The sequence below is a fragment of the Crinia signifera genome, chromosome 2 (genome assembly GCF_055691185.1).
Source record: "Crinia signifera chromosome 2, ASM5569118v1, whole genome shotgun sequence".
NCBI classification, from domain to species: domain Eukaryota; kingdom Metazoa; phylum Chordata; class Amphibia; order Anura; family Myobatrachidae; genus Crinia; species Crinia signifera.
This window is the reverse complement of record NC_139218.1, coordinates 69,230,586-69,252,641: the sequence shown is the minus strand read 5'-3', so window position 1 is coordinate 69,252,641 and position 22,056 is coordinate 69,230,586. Positions and strand designations below refer to the sequence as shown.

The 22,056-nt window shown below is 44.8% G+C and overlaps 1 protein-coding gene across 7 annotated transcripts in view; it reads right to left on the bottom strand.

Annotated features, from left to right (window-relative positions):
* Positions 1 to 620: 620 nt before the first annotated feature.
* Positions 621 to 22,056, bottom strand: part of GIT1 (GIT ArfGAP 1) — a 138,339-nt gene continuing 116,903 nt past the window's right edge. For 2 of the 7 annotated variants that reach the window (XM_083172315.1, XM_083172317.1), the window contains 10 exons: positions 12,262 to 12,359; positions 11,860 to 11,971; positions 11,473 to 11,600; positions 9,951 to 10,142; positions 9,034 to 9,249; positions 5,807 to 5,896; positions 4,737 to 4,813; positions 4,253 to 4,435; positions 3,457 to 3,520; positions 621 to 3,038 (listed from right to left, as the gene is read on the bottom strand). In XM_083172315.1, the coding sequence (XP_083028441.1) occupies positions 2,826 to 3,038; positions 3,457 to 3,520; positions 4,253 to 4,435; positions 4,737 to 4,813; positions 5,807 to 5,896; positions 9,034 to 9,249; positions 9,951 to 10,142; positions 11,473 to 11,600; positions 11,860 to 11,971; positions 12,262 to 12,359 (1,373 nt within the window). In that variant the 3' untranslated portion in view covers positions 621 to 2,825. The remainder of the gene's footprint in view (positions 3,039 to 3,456; positions 3,521 to 4,252; positions 4,436 to 4,736; positions 4,814 to 5,806; positions 5,897 to 9,033; positions 9,250 to 9,950; positions 10,143 to 11,472; positions 11,601 to 11,859; positions 11,972 to 12,261; positions 12,360 to 22,056) is intronic. The other 5 variants (XM_083172318.1, XM_083172320.1, XM_083172319.1 and 2 more) reach the window with 4 other exon arrangements.

The window sequence follows — 22,056 nt, the reverse complement described above, 5'->3', positions numbered from 1 at the left end:
CAGCGGTGGAACTGGTAGGCAGTTCTAAAGTGCTCATGTGCAGTGTCCCGGGGCAATACACAGGTCCAAGCTCCCATCTGCAACCGGAAAATATCTGGAGTCCATGTAAGCTCCTGTACAAAACACTTTTGACCATGATAAAGATTCCAGCAGGTATTGAAACGCTTTGGTCGTGGGGGACAGAGACCAGGAGCTTGGACTACAGCTATTTGCCGTTTGCAGATGCCTCTGGCATTCTCATGCTATTATATTTTCCCACCACGCCATAGTGGATGGTAGAGTATGAAATACCGTTTGTCGGCATAAAAAAAAAAAGTGAAAAAAAAATCATGTCAACGGGGACGCCGTTACTTCAGCAGCCACTAGAGGCTTACCATTACAGTCCATATTGCAAGCTGCACATTGGTCATCCTCTTAGACATTCTGTAGACATTATAGGAGGCCTTCTGATACTCAAAGAATAGCACCACCAGGTGTGTGGTAGGTGGTATGAATTGGCAAAGATATGTTGCTATTTCTTATTGAATGGATAGCTCTCATGTCTGCAGCACAACTGCCTGCACACACCAAATAAAGCATGCTATACAGTACCTTTTAAATAACGAAGACACAAGACAAAGAAGTGTTAGTTGTTTTATTTGATACAAATGTACATTATGCATCTTTTTACATAGTACACCCAGCACCAGCTCTTACAGACGACAGTATAAGCAGAGTATGGCATTTTAGGCAAAGAAAACAAACAAAAAATCATTACATGGAGCTTAGAGGCAGGCACTACCCCAAATACAGGCACATTTCTCAGTAATGGGGGGGGGGAAAGTAATTGCTGATACAGACTACCCTCAATGTGCAGGCAGCCAGGGAGGTGCTGTTGTTAAATAGCATTGGAGAGGTGCAGGGGTGTTGCTCTGCAGGCACTGCCAAACACTTTGATGATAGGTTTGTGTTGCACAAAATCATACTGTATGACTACAATGTGATATGCTTGGTTGAGCCCCACACAGCTTCAGTAGCTGCGGAGCCTAGGGTTTCCATGCCTGTGCCTAATTGTCATATCTAATGTCTATGAAATCTGTAGATGCTCCCAGCAATCTAGTCCATATTCAATAACCAGTATCCCTCCTTGTTATCACATAAAGGGAAACCCTTTCAGTCCAGTGGTTTATATTTTACATTGATCATTCTGATAAAAGAACACAAAATCAGATATAAAATGTGTGAAATGATGCAAAGCTGGGCGGCGAGGGGGGAACCGGCAGTGGTAGTGGAGGGGGGGGGGGGGAATTGAAAAAAAAACATCAAAGAAGATCAGTGCAAAGAACAGCAGATTGGGAAGACCAGATGTGTGTGACTGTTACGCCACAATTAGGACATCAGAGTCATTTATCCTATTTACAATCACGAGGAGAAGCTCCCTACTACACTGGCTACTGTGGCACCATCTTACCATCTCCTACAGCAGTCTTAAGCAACCTGTATTTTTACAGCTTGATGTGTGAGGTACATTTCCCAGCATGCTCAGCCAGGTATATGCAAAGTATGCCAAGAACTGTAGTACAACAAGCCACAGGTTGCTCTGAGCCTGCTTTATAATAAGCTTAAAGTGGTTTTATACCAAATATGCAGTCTTCTACATTTGTGGCCTTACCACCCCAATTACAAAAAAAGAGATGTTTATAATATATTATATATATATGTATATATATACAGTTTCCAGTGTAAGTCTAGTGTTGGCCTCATTGAATTAATCACAATGACCATTTAATACACATTGCAATGCTTTACAGGGAATTGGCTGATTAATATCTTTCCTTACTGGCAGCGAGTAAATCCACCAACAAAATATAAAAGTAGTTTTGTTCTGTGCTTTCCACATCACTTGTAGCAGGTTACACTTTGTGACTGTAACCCGTGCTGCCATTGTAAGGGCACCGGGGGGCACAAGCTTCCAGTTTGGGTGGATTATGCAGTTTGGTGTCCTGATTGTGCTCCTGTCCGTCAGTCACTCATTAACCTCTAGAGCAGTCAGCAGCAGGAACGATGAAATAAGGCGCAGTCTCATTACGTAGCGTACTTACCATGTTTAAAAGCCTTATTCCAATCGCCTACTCTATTTTAATATGCTAAATGCAATACATCACAGATCCGAGATCAGAGGATATTTGGACATGTCCGTAAATGGGGCAGTATCAGGGTGGGACGGAAGGTTGTTTTTCTTGCAGAGAGTAAAAAAAAATGTATAACTCATGGCACACATCAATTAAACAATGATAATTGCATTTAATAAACTGTCCAACTACTTTGGGCTAAAAGGGTTTTAAACAGGTCCCTTACGGCCTGTAAACCAGAATATCATTGTGCTTGATGACCCGAATGATGAACTCACCGGATCCTGAATGTAAACATTAAGCAGCTAAGAGGCTTTTGGCAGAGTTTATACTACGTGCGGCCCATACTGGTTACTGACAAATAACATGAGGAGTGACTGACCCTCGATCACAGGACAATTCCTAGAACCAGAAGCTTTTTTTTATAGGCACAAGTAAAAATAACTAGGCTCTTTCTGCACACATACATACAAGTGTGCAGTGTTCTGGAAATGTAGAAGCTTGTCGATTTTTACGATGAATGTACAGCAGGGCATTTGTAGGACTGCTGCCTGAATTGTGTCATATTCGTGGCTAGGAGTGTAGAAGCCTCGGGCTCATCCAAGGCTGTGAAGAGTCCCCATGTCCTTTTGAAGTCTAGGTAGATGTGACATTTCCAAAGAACACCTGTGTGCGGCTCTAGCGAAGGACACAGGGTTCCGAGAACAACAGGTGTCACTGCTTTTTCTCACGAGTGGTGATGGTGACCAGCTGTTTAGCAGCCTTGGCAATGTCGTAGGCGCACTGGATGACCTGCTGTGTTAGAAGCTGGTAGTCTACCGTGGCCCCGGGCTCTGGCGGTACAGTTTTGCGGCACTCGCTCTGCAGTCGGTATGCACTGGCATTAAGTAGTCGCAATGAGGAGCGTACAGTCTCCAGCGCTGGCTTCTACCAGGGGGCAACGGAAAACACAGTCAATTAAATCATACAAATATTTAATGCAGTTTATGGTAAGTTCAAAATACACAGCATGAGTATCACCCCCTCCCTCTTAGGGGTATTTACTACAGTGAGAGGTTTTAGAAGTCAGTGTCTGCTTGGGCAACAACTCTCACTTTAGAAAATTGACCTCAGAGAGATATTGTCCATAGCAACCCACTGGAATGTCGTTATTATCTGAAGGTGCTAGATAAGTGACCATTAGTATCTGGTTGCTAAAGGCAACATCCCTCACCTCTACAAACTCACACTTTAGTAAAAATACCCCTTATGAACCACAGCGGGATCGATCACCTTATATTCACATCGCCCAACTGACAACAGAATAGTTTAAATGCTTAGTACATACAAAATGACAAATCTTTACCTTGGGGAAAAGTGACGCCATCTCCGTTACTGCTGAGTGAATCTTTTCTGAACAAGGGACAAAACTGAAAAGGAAATAATAATAGGAGATCTCAGTATATCCATGTGGCAAACACTTACCAGATGTGGACGCTTGCACCCAGCAATAGCATTTGCAGCTTGACGTGTTAGCTATACCTGCAAAACTCGCGTTACCCTATTCATACACAATATAATGTACTGAAAATCCATCGTTTTTATAGTGGCTAGGCAGTGTTAGTAATAAACGTGATAGTCACATTTTCCATATATAATGGAATATAAGCACCCCCACAATTGATGCTCACCCCTTCAGAAAGCCAGTGAAAATCTTCTTTCAGGTAGTAGTCAAAATGGCAATGAGAAATGTACACTGAAACAACAGCTGAAGTGAATACACAAACAGCTATATAGTGCCATGGTCACATATATGTACACCAGGATTCCAGGACATTCGTACTGAAGTAACAACATTATATTTGCTACCTATAACCTGTACAACACAGAACTTATGCTGCTAATTTAAAACTGCTACTTTTCACTTGTGTGGCACCTTGGGCATTCGGGGTGTTCTGGGTGGTCCAGTGTTGTGAGCTTGTACTTTAGGAATGTTAGGGACCCACCTGATGGTCACCTGGCTAAGAACCTCAATTTGTCTCCATGTTAAATAGAGTTTATTATAATAATTGTTGTGACTGCCATTGTTCTTAGCGCATGGAGTGTGCACCTGCATGTTGCTTTACACTAGTTACTTTGAAGAGACAGAAGGCCGCCCTCACCTGTCGTGTTTAAACTCCTGTGCAGCTCTCAGCAGCTCCTGGATGTTCTTGGTCACTTGTTCGGTCCTGAGGATCACATCCTCTGTACTAGGCAGTGTTGGATCCAGTTCCACCTCTACATCTTCAGCATCTGCATGGAAATCCTCATCCCGAGACATTTCTAGGAACCTCCTTCCATCCAGCCTGTAACCAAACAAAACAAAAAAAATCTTCAGAACCTGAAAATAAATGTAATGAATACCTGCATTATATACTTAAAGGTCCAGAGTTGTCTCTTGCATAGGAGCAGGTGACCGCACACAAGCAGCACATCACAGGTATACAATAAAAAGACTGTTGCTCACTTATTAATTCAGACATAACCAGATCTGTGCTCAGCAGATTTCTCAAGGTGGAGATAAGAATATAGATCTTTATACACATTTGTGTCCCCTTCCAGTCACACACACACAATCCACAGGTTAGACCATTGTCATCTACTTACCCACTTCCTGTGTCTGTACTTTGTGTATTGTCATAATCGCTGTCTGTGCCACTGCCATGTCGGTCTGCTTTAGTGGGCTGCAGATAAGATACATACAGTATTAGTTGCAGTCTAGCTTTCCCTGCCCATGTACATATTTCTGCACCTCATTCTGTGCCCAATATCTTTCCAAGAGACAAATGTCCCAATTCCATTAGCCACACACAAGATGCCCACCACGATAATACATTTAACTCAAGTTAAGAATTGGCCAACAAGACTAATGATTAGTACTATATTTAAAGTGTGCAGGAGGTAGCCAAATCTAGCTAAACCAATAGGTATAGAAAAAGGGTAAATACATAATTTTTTCCCCTCCGTGATGACACGGCTTTCTAGTCATAATAGTGGATCAACCAATGCAGTGGCTAACTCAACTGTGTGCAGGTGGCAGGTCCACTGTAAAGACAGAAGACATCTTTTTCAGGACATTGCTCCTTTAAAAAGTTGTCACTGTGGTGTCTGAACATAGTAGATTGCATAACTTATAGGCTAAATCAAGAGGAAAAATGCTCCTTCCAAATGCACTGACTGTGACAGCTGGATGTTCCAGTAGTGGAATAGTTTTTAAAAATCTGTTTTAACAGCCGAGATGGACAAGGCAATGTAAACACAACATGTACCGAGACAAACACGCTATGTAGACTAAGGACATGCTACATCCTGGAAAAAATCACCTATTTCTGCATTTAAGTTATGCCAGACTAATATTAGTGTTAAGGAGCCCATACACGCTCCGTTCTGCGCCGTCCGTTCTGTACCATGAGATGCGCGCTCCCGCGCATCTCATCATACAGCACAAAAAGTATGTGCTGCACATACTTTTTGTACTAGCTTTTCATCGCATCGCATGCCGATGTGTACTAATTAAGTACATAACGGATCCGACGAACGGACCGTGTATGGATACCTTTACACTGAGATGGGGAATTGTGAACCCTCCTTGTAGTATAGAGAACATAATAACATTAAGAAAACATTTTGCAAAGTTAGTAATCAAATATCAATACAAAGGAGGGGGGGTACATCACCATATTCCGGGTACTGTCCGGGGGTCCGGAGAACAGAGGGGAAGACAAGGGGGGGAAGGGCACAGAAGAGGCAGAGATGCCTTTCCGGATCTAGAACAGGAAGGGGAATGTCAGGGAGCATGCACACAAACAAGTACTCTATAAACAAACTACATGCGACAATCATTGCACGTTTCTAGTGACTTCACACAGAACAGAGACACCTTCACCAATGTACACTACACAACTGTACGCAGAACTATGTATGCAGGACAAACACAGGGTGGATGCTACAGGTAGGGAAAGCAAATACATGCTCAAGGTCTGGGAGGTCACGGAATGTTAAAGCTTTTCTGCGTATAAGAGAATATTGTGTCTATTAAGCACAACGATTAGAACAATTTGGTTATTTTGCCTCTCATTTAGTATTTCCCTTCCCCTCAGTTCCCATTTATCAGGGGAAAGCATCAATGGGTAAAGGCTTGGACAATGTCCTCTCTTGCTTGGACCAACAGAGGCGATTCAGGTCCCCAAAGACTGGAGGTACAGGGTAATTGCCACATGATAGGAGCAAGCCTGGGACATGTACCACAAAAAGGGGCATATCTAGGCCGTTATTCTTCCTGCCGGACGGGGTGATGCAGACAACTGGGCAAACAGCCGTCTTCAACCAACATCTGATTGGACTTTTGGTACTTGTTTCCTAGCACAGCGCCACCGACTTTAATTGTATGTCATCGGGTCTGAAAAATTGGTCGCATTGCATTTCATGCTACCAAATCGCATGCGATGCGACCAAATCGCATGCGATGCGACATGACCGACCCGATTTTTACATTGGAGCCAATGTTAAATGGTCCCTTAGACCTGATTTTACATTGGACCCAATGTTAAATGCCCCCCAGACCCGATTTTTATTGTATACCCACCCTGATGGGTAATTACTATGTCAAATGCCCCCCCATTGTTAACACCATGGCACGATCAACGTCAACCCGTGTTGAGCGCAGTGAGCCACCGAGCCCAAAGCGTAGCGAGTCCCGCGAGGGGACGCGCATTACTTCACAAGTATTACGCGTCCGCTCGGTGGCTCGCTGCGCTCGCCACACTATATAAAGTCAACTCCACGCCGACGTGGATAGTGGGGGTATGAAAAGGTCGGAAGACGCGTACCATCGCCCCTCGCGGGCTCGCTGCGCTTTGGATTGATGTTGATCGTGCCATGGCGTTAACAATGGGGGGGCATTTCACATAATAATTAACCATCAGGGTGGGTATACAATAAAAAAATCGGGTCTGGGGGGCATTTAACATTGAATCCCATGTAAAAATCGGGTCTGAGGTACAATTTAACATTGGGTCCAATGGCAAAAATGGGTCGGTCGCGTCACATCGCATGCCATTATAATGGCATGCGATGCGACCGATTTTTTAATTGTACAGGAACATCTAAAAAGCCCGAAAATAGGGTCGGTCAGGTCTGATCGGGTCCCATCGCATACCTTAAGTTATGGTATGCGATAGGACCCGACGGACGCCGTGCTAGGAAACAAGTACCGGACTTTTTCATCTGATCAGACGATGGCCGCATTTAGCAGTGCATGTGGTCAACCCCCAAATGTATGGACCTTGCCCCAAAGCAACCTGCTGTCCAGCCAAAGCACCAGACTCAAACTTGACCCCAATGTGGACAAATCATGGTTTTGGCTCTTGGGTGCATCGGTCACAGAGCGATCGGCACTGGCAAAAGCAGCATAAATAAAGAATATCCCTATATAACTTGGCAAGTGTAATTGCTCCTCCTCTGTGTTCTGGGTCAGTGGCTCTTCAAGTAAAACCTTTTTTATTAAATACATTCCTAAATGTCCATGATAACATACAAGTGCAGATATTATACATGTCCCACATCAGCCATGGTCATTTTATTTTCTCAAACCATTATTGCTTTATTTCTCCCAAAGAAATATGGCTGAACTTAATAATGACATTTTTGCTTGAAAATAATGTTGGCACCTGTATATTAAAAGAAACATCAAACCCCCAAAATGCAGAGCCCAGTAATAAAAAGGTACAAAAACACATTTGCTGTAAAACCCAAAAAGCTAAATGCCCTGGTTCCATGAGATTTTAAACTCAGGAACTCTGTTTGGGTTCCTCAGGAAGTTCATGTTTTCCAGGTCACCCTCGGATCATTAAAATGTGTCAGTTGCTTATACACCTGTGCTCCTGCTGGGCGACCTGGGAAACATGAACATTCTGGGATTTACTGGGACCAGTAAATCCCATAAATATTTACACTGGAAAGATTTTCATTGACATGTACTGTGTTACCTATGTGTTTATAGCACAACATCTAAGAGTATAGCAGTACTATCATGTAAGAAGACATTCAGGGTGAAGGTATAATGTAATATTGTTATTACTTACTCAGTATTAACCCCTCCCTCTCATGCTCCTGAATGGTATTACTAAGCTAATTGAGCACCTGCCACTATCTATATGTATGTTGTGAGAGGCAGAAAGGAGACTGCATTATTAGGAGATGCAGGTCCTGATACAGTATGCCACATGGAGTATTATGGGGTTGCTCCAAGTTATCATGTGGCTCCTTGCTGTTCAAAGTAGACCCGATTTAGGATAACAGAGGTGTGGGGTGCGGTGCCCCTGGATTGGTTGGGTTGGATGGCACATCTTTACATTCTATAAACACTTTGCACTTACTATTATTATTTTGTTTTAACGAACACTCTCTTTTTTACATCCTCTTTTTCACTCTTTATATAATATATATAGCTTCAGCTTCCCATCACTAATAATTTATGAACACTATAGTTTATTCACTGGTGTGCTGCTCTGGTCTTTATGGCTAATGCTGATTTTTGGGGTGTGCTAGGGTCCCCCAATATACAGAGAAGAATATACAGAATTTGCGCAAATATATGTAACCAATATCTCTGAATTCTATTATCCTGTAGTGTTCAAGAGTGGTTACTAATACCATTCAGTGAGCTGGAAGAACAATATATTTATTACATACTCAGTATTTACCCCTCCCTCCCATGCACCTGAATGGTATTACTAAACTAATTGAGCATCTACCACTATGTATATGTCTGAAGGTATAATGTAACCTGACCCTTACAATAGAACATACAGAGTCTTTCTGGAATATTCTGACAGATGGCGCTGTAAGCTTAAGCTCTTAGAAGCAGCGGGAAACAATGCAGCCAGCAGATCTACATATTTACCCCAGAGTGGAAAGGCTGAAGTCGACTGTTCAGGTCGTCAGTGGATTGGCCAAACGGTTTTAGGGCTGAGCCGGGCTCATACATGGAGAACGCCTGCCGGTCTCGTCGGTGGGCTGCAGGTAACTGGTGCTCAGTCCTCTCTGGGTTTGCTGGTGGAGGCGGGGAAGGGCCTGTCTGGTGTCGGATCTGTGAGTTCTCGGACTGCAGTTTATGAATCTATTGTAAAAACAATATAGTGAGTAGGAATATAAAGAGGTACTTACTAATCGCATGCTGCCAAATAGTGCACAGAAAAGCAAAAAAGGAATAAGCTAAACCCAAATTCAGAATAGTATATGTAAAACGATCAACCCCCCTAATAGCACTGGTCTCTGATGTAACAGGTTGGGCTTACAGATGGGGTGCTGGACGGGATCCCGACTGTCAAAACATAGACAGCTGGGTTCCCGACGGCCACCAGCTATTTTCCCTTGTGAACCCCATAGAGGGAGAATAGAATAGGTGGTTCGCATAGCGAGCCCGCAAGGGGCTTTGTTGCGCTCACCATGCTGTCTGGGCTCGGCCAGTCGGGATCCCGACGTCGGGCTAATGACTGTCGGGATCCCGACGTCGGGCTAATGACTGTCGGGATCCCGGCTGTCGGACCCCTGTACCACACCCTTAGAGATGCTCCCCTGCAGGGTCCCGGCTGGCTTACTGGCAGGAGGTACTGTATGATCCGCCTGAGAACAAAACCCCTTCCATATAGATCCTTTCTATAAGAATACTGTTCTAGAGAATACCATTCAGACACTTTAACTACATACACATTATACAGAAATAAATCCCATATAGGTGTACACATATAGAACAGCAAGGTTGACCTGTTCCAGTCAGTGACGTTCTGGTATCTATTACAGACAATGGATATTACTTGCAGGCAGTAGTGTAATCAGTCCATGAGAAGGCGTCCGCACCTCTCTCTGAAGCCGACGCAGCTCCTCGCTTAGGTTGTTATTCACTTTCATCAGCTGTTGCACTTTGGCGTCCGACGTTGCTAGGGCTTTCTTCACCTCCAGATATTCCTGCAAAGTAATGGGGCCATCTGACAGGTCTGAGGAGTCCATGCTCTGGTACAGAGGGAGAATCAGTTCTCATTACATGCCTCACCGCTGTATCTATGTGCTGCACAGTCATCTTCTCTTTTACAACTAGAATAAAAACCGGCTGAGACCATTGTTTACCTTCACTAGCTGGAGGTGTAAAGCCCTGTACACGCGGTGCTATTCACTTTGTACTCAATTCCGATTCAATCAGGATTGAATCGCATGGCGCAGTGTACGCATTCCATTTGGACGATATGGTCTTGCCTGCACAGTGTATATTTCTATTAGATATCAATGCTGCACATCGGGATCAAACCAGCATCTAATGCGGCTGAAAACAGTTTGATGGCTATTCGATTGCGATTACATTTGGACTATATAGTCAGAATTGAATTGAATCCTAACCCTAATCGCACCATGTGTACGGGGCATAAAATAACAGGAGAATTCTCCTCTCTGGTTGGAGCTTCTAATATTCCATATGTATAAATTCACTTAAGCCCACTATGACCGATGTACAGATGTGTTATAATACAGCTAGCCTCAATATACCAGTGAGCTGCACGGAGCAGTATAGCGCTCCTTGTACCCAAATGTGTGTCAATCGCTATGTCATATGACAAAACTGCTTTATTTTATTTAATATGTTACACTTGTATATCTCTGTGCGACTGAGTCAGACATCCTATACAGGTTCTCAGCCACATGTAATGTACATGGTTTGGTGTGACTATGGGATATGGAATATGTGGTACTTATGTATTATCTGGGCTCCCATGTTAAATGCACCCCATTTTTTCATACCCCTACTATACAACTACGCATGGAGTTGATTTTATATAGTGTGGCGAGCGCAGCGAGCCACCGTGCCCGAAGCGTGGCGAGCCCCGTTAGGGGACGCGGTCTCATAAGAAAAACGGGAGCCCAGATATTACATAAGTACCGAATATGTTTGGCTTGACTACAACAGTAGTTCATGAGCACACATGTATAGACTGGGGATGGGACCTTTCAGCACTATAGACTCAATGTTACACTTATCAGTGTAGTAACTCGCTCAAGGAAGATATTGCTGAATGACCGCAAACAAGGAACTACATCTCGGAAAGTCTAACAGCAGCTTAGTACTTGGGGTATTGATTGCATGCCTGCTAACGGTCAGGTTAGCAACCTTCATGCGGCCTGGGTCATAAAGTCTGCTTCCATAGACACATGCAACAAACAGACCCAATGCATACACTCACAGGACTTTAAACTAATCAGTATTACACAGAAAGCCATGCAGTCTATCAGCATTGTGTGATGTCTATCAGAATCCTGCACTGCATGATGGGATATCACCAGGCCCTCTCACCCTGGCTCTGTTGTTCCTGGAGTTCCTGAGCAGGTCCTGGTCTGTGTCTTCATCAGATGCTACACTGTCATAATCGTGCTGGTCATCACAGTCATTGCTGTTGTTCCTCAGAGAATAGTCAAGATTGTCTAAAGAAAGACGTGTCACATACTAGAAGCATAACATTCTGTTCAACACAACATTCTGTGTAACGATATAGTTATAACACATAGGTAGAACATGTATATTGGATAGAACACACACATTCAATTACAAAAAAAAGACTATTTCTGGACAGTTTTGCTGGAAAAGAAACAGCAGTTAAGTGATTATTAACTGAGCATTGTATAATATTGTTAAATATCCCACGCTAAATGTATTACTCATCCCTCCAATATTGGTCTTTACCTGTTGAGATCACTGGGGTTTTGCCTTGCTGCCGTCTCTTGGCTTCACTGAGAATATCGATGATCAAAGTGGCAAATTCTCGGGCGTTAAACCGTGCCAGTTTCTGGCGACCCTAGAAAAATAATATGATCATTCATAAGGGGAGATTTCTCAAACAGTCAAAAGAGGACAAGTGGAGGCACCTAGCAATCAACCAATCAGATTCTGGTGATCGTATAACTGGTGCAAACTATAAAAAGATAGCTGGAATAAGACTGGTCGATATAGGCCACACCTCCAGGTGTCCCCTTTAGAGGGCTTAGTAAGCATCCCATACAGGAATAGATCTAATATAGTCATTTTAGAATAATTTAAGAAGAGCAGAGAGATGGTGAAGAGAAGACAGGAAATAGAACAGCGTACCTGATTCCTGGTGGCAGAGTACTCGGGATTAACAGGCAAGAATGGCACCGCGCTGCGTTCTGTGACCAGTGTGCTGTGGTTCTGCGTGGTCAGCCAGACTGTTGGGGAATGGCACAGATTTGGAAAGATGAGAGAGGACAAACATGTTTGCTCACGGATACATTTGTGTAATGGGATTTGTATCTATTCCCCACCCTGCGGCATATGAGCACAGTGTGATATATACTCTACATTCCATTTACACTCTGTACATTTTCGGTGGATAAGCTAAATTCTGATTAACTTATAAAAATAACTAAGCCAAATCTAAAGCATTTCTAAATCGCAGTGGCTGGGCAGGGAGGGTTGAGAAGTGATTTAAATTTATTAAAAAGTGGCTTGGGTTTAGAAGTTTGAGCAGAGATGAGAAGCTGGAAATATATTTGTTTGGCAGTGTCCAGGGCATTACGATAGGACTGGTAGATAGTCTTATACATGAGGTAGTCGATTGGAGTACAAGATTAACGCCACTGACGTTCAATTTTTAATAGGTGTCCTGTTAATTTAAGAGTGCCAAGGTTGACATCTAGGCTTACGTAGAGTATGATGGGTAGCTGGAGTTACTTCACCAAGGGCAGAATACCGCCGCGTACACATCGCTAGCCAGCTCCCAATGACTTCCATGGAACAGCGGTGCATGTGCATCGCGGCATCAAAGTAAAGGAACATCAGAACTTATTATTTTCTCTGCTTTATTTATCTCAAAAGTTTGATGCATCCCCTGTGTGATGAGGCCCTGTACCAAACCATTTACTCCTACTCAGTGACAAGTAACAATGGGCCTTATTCTAGTTCACTCTGACAAAATCCTTCTTAGATGGACAAAACCATGTGCACTGCAGGGGGGCAGATGTAAAATGTGCAGAGAGAATTAGATTTGGGTGAGTTATTTTGTTTCTGTGCAGGGTAAATACTGGCTGCATTATTTTTACACTGCAATATAGATCTCACTTTGAAGTAAAACCCCACCCAAATCTAATTCTCTCTGCACATGTAACATCTGCCCCCCCTGCAGTGCACATGGTTTTGTCCATCTAAGAAGGATTTTGTCAGAAAGAGTGAACTAGAATAAGGCCCAATGTGTCAGAGATTTGGTTCCTGACCTTGTGCATGACAAAACCACGTACATACGTACACGCAGAGAGACATGTACTCAGCCCCATAGTGTCTGCAGGCAGTACTGTACCCCTCTATGCTTACATCATACATCATTAAATTCTCCAGGCATTCATCTAGGGGCCGAAAATGCTCACACACACTTTACCATGGACAGATTGATTTTTATTCATGTAGGGACAATTTGAATGACCAGAATGTACTAAGAATAACAAAGGAAAACTTTGCAAACATCTAGCTGATTAAAGAAAGAGATAATTAAAGAAGGGCATGAAAACGGAGCGCTGCAGGCTGGCGGGAGCTAGTGAAACACGTCTGGCTTGTCCAAGAGAAACAAAGAGGTTCTCTCCCCCATTACAAAAAAAAAAAGAAACACCTGTACTTGTAGCACTCCAGGCTTCGCAGAGTCAGCACTAGTTTATTTCTCTGGGCACCCAATCACTAATTACATGGCTCGCATTAACCCCACGCTTGTTTTCCCAGCTGCTGCTATTAGGAGGATACAAAACAAAAAGCATATTCATACTCCCGGCTCACCCCACTACGCCCTGCCATCCCAGGAAGCAGAACTCTTTAACTCCACACAGACCAAGTAGGGTCAGATGTACTAAACTTTGTAGAGGGATAAATTGGTGCGAAATACCAATTTGCTTCAAAATGTAATTTTTAAAGATGACCTGTAACCTGTCATATAGAAGCTGATTGGCTAGAGCACCATTTAACATTCATAATGTGTGATAGCCAAAAGAAAATCCTTCTAAGATCTGCCCCCTTATCTATTTCCACTTTATCACTCTTAACATGCCCATAGACGCTCCGATGCGGGCGTCCGTTTTGTGCTTAAATAGCCCGCATCGCATCGCATGCCTTGTGTATGCGATGCGATGCAAAGCATGTACAAAAAGTACGTGCTGCGGGAGCGCGCATCTCAAAGTACAAAACAAACACCGCCGCATCGGAGCGTCTATGGGCACCTAAAGCTTAGTACATCTCCCTCTTCCCGTTGAGTGTTATTGGATGTTTGGGCACAAGCTACAGTCTGTACTCCAGGGATAGTGGATAGACACTCACTAAGGGATACATTTAATAAGACAGGATATTGCCAATATCAACCAATTAGATTCTACTTTTTTTATTTAGCTCCTTCTAGAACAGGCATGTCCAAAATGTGGCCCTCCAGCTGTGAAACTACACATCCCAGCATGCCTTGCCATAGTTTTAGCATTCCCTAATAGTAAAACTGGCAAGGGATGATGGGACTTGTAGTTTCACAGCAGCTGGAGGGCCATAGTTTGGACATGCCTGTTCTAGAAGATGCATAGAATCTGATTGGTTGCTATGGGCAACATCTAATCATCAACAGAACTCCAATCTTAGTAGATTTCCAACTAGGATTCTGAATTGTATGTTAAAGCCTGCTTATGTATCTAAAGGCCCTGCGCATCACAGTAGGTCTATTACGAAGAAGTCCCAATCCCCAACTGGGGGGGATGCTCTAACATCCGCGCCCCCTTACCGCCGGCTGCCGCCGGCTACCGCATACATAATTATTGCATATGCTGTAACATATGCAAAAATTATGGCAACGGGAAGCTCTTGCGTTAAGAGCTGTCCTTTGCGGTGAGTCAGTGGGTCCGATCAGGACCCGGCGGCTCCCCCCTCCCTCCCTTACCCGGTGCTGTGCTGCTGCTGCTGTGACGGGGGGGCTGGCTCTCCTCCTCCCTGCACCCGGAAGAGGATCATAGTGCAGGGAGGAGGAGGTCACAGGTCCGGGCAGCACAGCTCTGTGCTACCCGGACACAGGTGAGGGTGGGTCGGTGCGGGGCAGCGGGGGGCGGTGCAGGGCAGCGGTGGGTCGGGCGGGTCACGTTAGAAGCCCATAGGCTTCTATGGGGCATCGCCAGATTTTCCTGGCGATGCCCCCCGCCATGGTAACCCGGCAGGGGATGCTTAGAGCATCCCAAAATGCGGTTAAAAACCAGATAACAGGGTTTTTACCACATTTTTAGTTTAGAGAATCTCCCCCACTGTCTGGTCAGGAAACAGTGCTTGGGACTGGATGGGTGGGCTGGGTACAGTGTGATTATAAACAATCTATATGTGTCTACATTATCAGCATCACACTCAGAGGGGTTTATTTACGAAGATGTGAGTTCTATTTCAGGTGGGATGTTGCTATGGGCAACTAATCAGATTCTATTGATCCTCTCCTAGACTGTGGTAAATGAATAAGTAGTAGATTGACTGGTTGCCAATAGCAACATCCCATCTGAAATTGAACAGCGTTTGTATGTCAGTGTTCTGTTTATGCAGGAAATGTGTTGTTTACAATCCCAGAGCCCAATCCCCATTCTCCTCCCACACATACACAGATGGGGGTTATTACTGTTAATGCACTGTATAATATAATATTTATTATAACACTAGGTGTTTCATTGCGCTACGGGCGCTCTTCACACCGTCGTAAGGGGCTACGCCCCATTAAAATTATAAATATATTTTAATGTGAATTATGTTTGTTATTTGTGGATGAATGTGTTGAATTTTGGGTGGGGCGGATGGTGTTGGCGGGAAGGGGTGTGTTTGGTTAGGGATTTTGGTGGTGTGTCTGCGTGTTGACCTGGGAAGTGTGTAAGTGTAAGTAATGAGTACACCTGTGTGTCTGTGCGGTGACCTGGGAAGTGACAGTGAGTAATGAGTACACCTGTGTGTCTGTGCGGTGACGTGGGAAGTGTGTCAGTGAGTAATGAGTACACCTGTGTGTCTGCGTGGTGACCTGGGAAGTGTGTCAGTGAGTAATGAGTACACCTGTGTGTCTGCGTGGTGACGTGGGAAGTGTGTCAGTGAGTAATGAGTACACCTGTGTGTCTGCGTGGTGACCTGGGAAGTGTCAGTGAGTAATGAGTACACCTGTGTGTCTGCGTGGTGACGTGGGAAGTGTGTCAGTGAGTAATGAGTACACCTGTGTGTCTGCGTAGTGACCTGGGAAGTGTCAGTGAGTAATGAGTACACCTGTGTGTCTGCGCAGTGATGAGGGAAGTGTGTCAGTGAGTAATGAGTACACCTGTGTGTCTGCGCTGTGACCTGGGAAGTGTGTCAGTGAGTAATGAGTACACCTGTGTGTCTGCGCGGTGACCTGGGAAGTATACAAGTGAGTAATGAGTACACCTGTGTGTCTGCGCGGTGACCTGGGAAGTATGTTGTGAGTAATGAGTACACCTGTGTGTCTGCGCGGTGACCTGGGAAGTATGTTAGTGAGAGTGAGTAATGAGTACACCTGTGTGTCTGCGCTGTGACCTGGGAAGTGTGTCAGTGAGTAATGAGTACACCTGTGTGTCTGCGCTGTGACCTGGAAAGTGTGTCAGTGAGTAATGAGTACACCTATGTGTTTACGCCGTGACCTGGGAACTATGTGTTTACGCCGTGACCTGGGAAATATGTAAGTGAGTAATGAGTACACCTGTGCGTCTGCGCGGTGACCTGGGAAGTATGTCAGTGAGTAATGAGTACACCTGTGTGTCTGCCCTGTGACCTGGGAAGTGGGTCAGTGAGTAATGAGTACACCTGTGTGTCTGCGCTGTGACCTGGGAAGTGGGTCAGTGAGTAATGAGTACACTTGTGTGTCTGCGCTGTGACCTGGGAAGTATGTCAGTGAGTAATGAGTACACCTGTGTGTTTGCCCGGTGACCTGGGACGTGTGTTAGTGAGTAATGAGTACACCTGTGTGTGTCTGCCCGGTGACCTTGCTGCTGTGTGCAGGTCGGGGAGGGGTGTGTGTGTGCAGGCAGGGGGGGGGGGGTGGTGTGTGTGCCAGGGGTGGGTGTGCAGGCTGGGGGGGAGGGGGGAGCGGGTTGCTGCTGCCTTGTGCACCCCCCCCCCCCCCAAGTTATTATAGACAACCTCCTCCTCTCCCCCTCCTTCCCCAGACTTGCTGGCATCCCCCTTCCACATGTGACATACCTGTGGCGCCTGACACTCACAGGGCAGTCTTGCTTCACCCGGCCAGCGGCAGATTGGAAATGCCTGAGAGGAGCTACAGCCAGCCCAGAGCTTTACTATAAAGGAGGAGGCAGCTCTGCCGAGTCACAGCTGCATCATGCTTCTGCCCCTGGCTGCCAGAGGCTGCTATGTCAGCACCACAGATCTGCAGCTGCGCAGACTTAATTTATTCACTGCACTCCCTTCCGCCCCCATCGACGCTGGCTGAGCTACATGTGTCTGTGAGTATTATAATAGGTGTGTGGTATTGCGGGGGGTGTAGTGCAGGCAGGCAGGGGCCAATATGTGTGTATTAGCTCTTATATATTAGGCTACATGTGTGTGTGTATTATTTGTGGTGTGTGTGTGTATAAGGCTGGGTGGGGGGTGGAGTTTCATGTGTGACCCTGTCCAGCGTTATACACACACTCTCAGGATGATTGACACATGTAGCCAAATATATAAGAGATATTTGCAGATTACTGTATAACTGTATAATATAATATATATTATAACATATTTGCTGATTTCAATAATGCTCTTCTAGAAGGAGAGGAGCAGGAAATGGGACAGGTTTCCAGGAGATAGACATATGTATTTTTTTATAAAATATATACTGTATTAAAAAAAAAAGTTTTGTTTTGTTTACAAACCATCCATCTTCTCCATCGTAACCTTTGTATTTGTAAAGTCTGTAACAAAGCTCCCACCCTGAAGCCTCAAGACCCCATACACTACGCTGATTTGACACGATCCATATGGATTGGGCTGAGTAATCGTCGGGTCCAATGTTGGAGGTTGCACCTGCTGCCAGTCAGACCTCTAACTCTGTCCCCTTCCCAGCAGTGGGGAACAGGGTTACATGTGATACATCTTATGTGAAAGGACCACATGCGATACATTTCTGCAAGATCAAAAGGATGGCCATGCTGCTCAATGCAGAATCCGCCCTCCCTCCTGACCAATGCCGGCAGCAGTCGGTATTGAATCGGTAAAGGCAGCCTCCGGGTCAAGCCTTGTACACAGTGCAGGTTTTAGTGATGTACAGGCTTCAGCACAGGTGTCTAAATCAAAATTGCCGAAGTACTAATTAAGTCACCTGTGCCGAAGCATGGGTAGCACTAAAAACTGGACTGTTATACCAATTTCACATCGCAAATGCCGGGTCGCACCTGGGATGTGGACACAGGTCTGTTGCGGAAGCGGGCCAGCATTTGCGAGCTGAAGCTCCCTGGTCGCTGATGTCATTGGGCAGCGTGCCGGAGAAACGGCGCATCATTAGGGGGTGGGGGAGGAGGCAACACTTGGAACTGATTCTGCCTCCTCCCTACAGTGTAAACAGGAACCTGGGTCTGACCCGGGTAAAACTCTTCTTTTAACCTGGGTCAGATTGCCGGTTTGCTGGACCTGGGATTTTTTAAAAGGCCCTTTACCAACGCACAGTGACCTGGGTCGAGCCGGCACCAACCTAGGTCGGATCTGGGTTATTTGTGCGGTGTGAAAGGGGTATTATGCCTGCTCTAGGGTGATGGGATTCAAGAAAGTCTGGGACCCACTGCACGGATAATTACTAATGGTTGGAAACATTTTACTTGTCAGTGACAGAAACATTACAGAATATAACAATGGAATTATACATAGTATTATTTCATAACCTGGTGCAAATAGCTAATCGCATTGCAAGCTCAACCAGACATCTGTTGTAACTTGTACTGACCTGAAGAAACTACCTGATGGTTCGCTCTCAGTGCAGCACATCCACACATAATATTGCGAGAAGCTTTACCGTTATGTTATATTTTATTCTGCATTTCATTTCTAGAAATTGCTTGAATTCCCCATTAAATTCCTGTGAAATTTGTCGATTTGCTGGAATCCGAGATTAATAGTTTACACAAGTATGAGGCCACCTTAAATTAGAGATGTGCAGGCTCTGATTTACTCTGATTTCAAAGCAGGATCTTATTGGCTATCCCAAATCACATGACAGTTGTTGACAGTTGATAGCCAATAAGATCCTGCTTTGAAATTAGAGTAAATCAGAGCCTGCACAGCTCTACCTTAAATAACCAGAAATTAACAATGACACCCGTGAAATACTGTATGTAAAGATCAGCTTCTTTCTGTGAATATTTGTTAATTGTGTCGATCGGTATTCATTCATAACCAAAGTGTATGCTGTCATTAGCGCAAAAAGTTCGACACATGAAAAATTTGACATGAGTTTTTCATGTTTTTGTTTATGCAGTGTGCAACCTATGTGTACCCTATGTGGGTTAATCATCCCTAACCCTTAAAAAGTGGCAAATAAGAAAGCAGGACAGTGTAGACGGCTACAGTGACCCTAAGCAAAGTAACAGGCAACTAAATGGTGTCAAATATTCCCTTTTGTGTACTTTTCAAAAATGAGGGAAATGGCAGCAGCTGTGTTTCAGCAAATAAAAGTATCTAGAGAATGTTGGGTACATTACAGGGTCTCTAAAATACATCCCATCTGCTAGTTCAAAAAAACTTTCCAATACAACACAACATACAGTACATACAGTGAAGAATGAGGGTAATTCAGGCATGCTTGCTAGGCTGCGTATTTCAGAGCCTAGTGAGCAGGTTAATACCGCCCCACCGAACGCACGCCCCCCTGCCCGAATCCCCTCGCTATGCTGTGAGCCCGCAAGATGAAAAGTCCTCCGATGGTTACTTACCATTGAAGTATTTTTCCTCTGCACGCAGCCGAAAGGAAGCCTAGGACTTACTTTGCGGCTGCATAAGTGCGGATCTGCAAATTGGGGGCGGGTACTGACGTCATGTGACATCAGCTACCCACCTCGAGCAGGGTAACGCTTGCATACCCTGGGGGCTGTCCAGCGTTTCTATGGGCATGCCCACGAAATGTCAGATGTCCACCCCAGAATACTCCCTGCCTGTCAATCAAGCGGGGAGCGCCCCGGAGAATTAAAATTTCGCCTAAAGTAGTTTGCAGTGAGGGTCTGTACATGCGCATTTGCACACATGCGCAGACCAACTCCACCGTCAGAGAGGTTGAATTCATGCTCTACGAACAAGTCGAAATTGGCCTGTTTTAAGACCAGGAAAGGTCCGAGGTGTAATAGGAAAGACATATCCAGTCACTTGGGGATACACAGGAGTATATCCAGGAAAGTCAGAAAACTAAATCCAGAATCGCACAACTGCAGACAGGGGAAATGGAGGAACTTTTGGGTGGACACCAGCCTCATCAGAACCGGATAAATCCATCCTGGAGAGCCCCCCCCCTCTGCACACCACCAAACATGTTAATAAGCCTGTCGGTAGAGGCATATATAGCGTGCAGGATTTTTTGAATAGAGGTTTCCATAATTATGGGAAAATAGTTGCAGCCAGAGTTACAAACTTGGAGGAGAGCAGGCTAGCTGCTGTAGAGGATCACTAATATAAAATGGCGGTAGCTAGCACACTACCAAACGTACTGAGGAGGCTGACACAAGTAACACAACTGGCTGCAATCACGCTGAACTGTAACCAGATGGCGTGCCATAGGGAAAAATGGTTAGAGTCACCAAGATGCTGTCCACACTAGTCAGGGGGACCACAAAATGGCCATGATCGCACCCGGGGAAGAACCGATCAGCAGCCCAAGGGACCACTGCCGGACACCAGGAAGACAACCACAGGAGCTCCAGAGGAGAAACAGAACTAGGCATCCACCGGACACAACTAATCAGGCCGACCAGGCCACAGAGCGCACCAGGATGTATGTAAGAGAAAGTACCACAACAGATGAGGGATTTCAGAAGAGATTGCCCCATCACTCTGCCCAACCCGGAATGGAGATCTCTGCTGAAAAGCAGGATTGAGGAGGGCGAGCTGGCAAACATGACCTGCTGCTAGATACTCCAGGCCACTCCCATCAAGAAAAGTATTTTAGATGTAATCTTAGTTTAATATCTCTCTTGCTATCTTCCGTACACTTCTTCCTCTCATAAATGTACTTCTCTGCCTCATTTAGGCAAATGATTATGATACTTTATTTATATAGTGCCACAAGGTTTCTAGCAGCATCTTATATAAAGAAAAACAGGATACCAAAACAAGAAAAACAATACGCAGTGTACAAAACATAGCAGAACATGGACAACAAGGTTTATAAACACTGCTGCATCAGCAGCCACAAAACAAATAAGCAGCATAGGCTTAACTTAAGGGTTAGGTACTGCCACTGGCATTAGGGCGGAGATGATGGTGTGAGTGAGGAAAGGCAAGGCACATGTAGAAAGAGGATGTTGCTGGGGAAAGCTTGACAGTGATAGACAGACAGGGGTGACACACAGGAAGAGACAGTGAGCAGGAAGCAGTGGGTTAGGATGAGTCAGAAAGCTTTGATAAAGATGTAGGTCCAGAGAACCCATTTGAAGCTTTGTTGAGAGGTGGAGAGTATATGGAGAGAATTCCAGGGGTAGGGAGCAGCATGAGTAGAATCTTAGAAGCAAGAGAGGGTACATGCATTTAAGGAGCGAAGTGAACTGGTGGGAGTGTGAAAGAAGATTAAGTTAGAGACGTAAATGGGAGAGAATTGGGTGTGAGCTTGAATTAAAAGTTCATAGAGGTTGGACAACCAGTGTAGGGTTTATAGGAGCAGCAGCATTGCCAGCTTGAACTTGATAT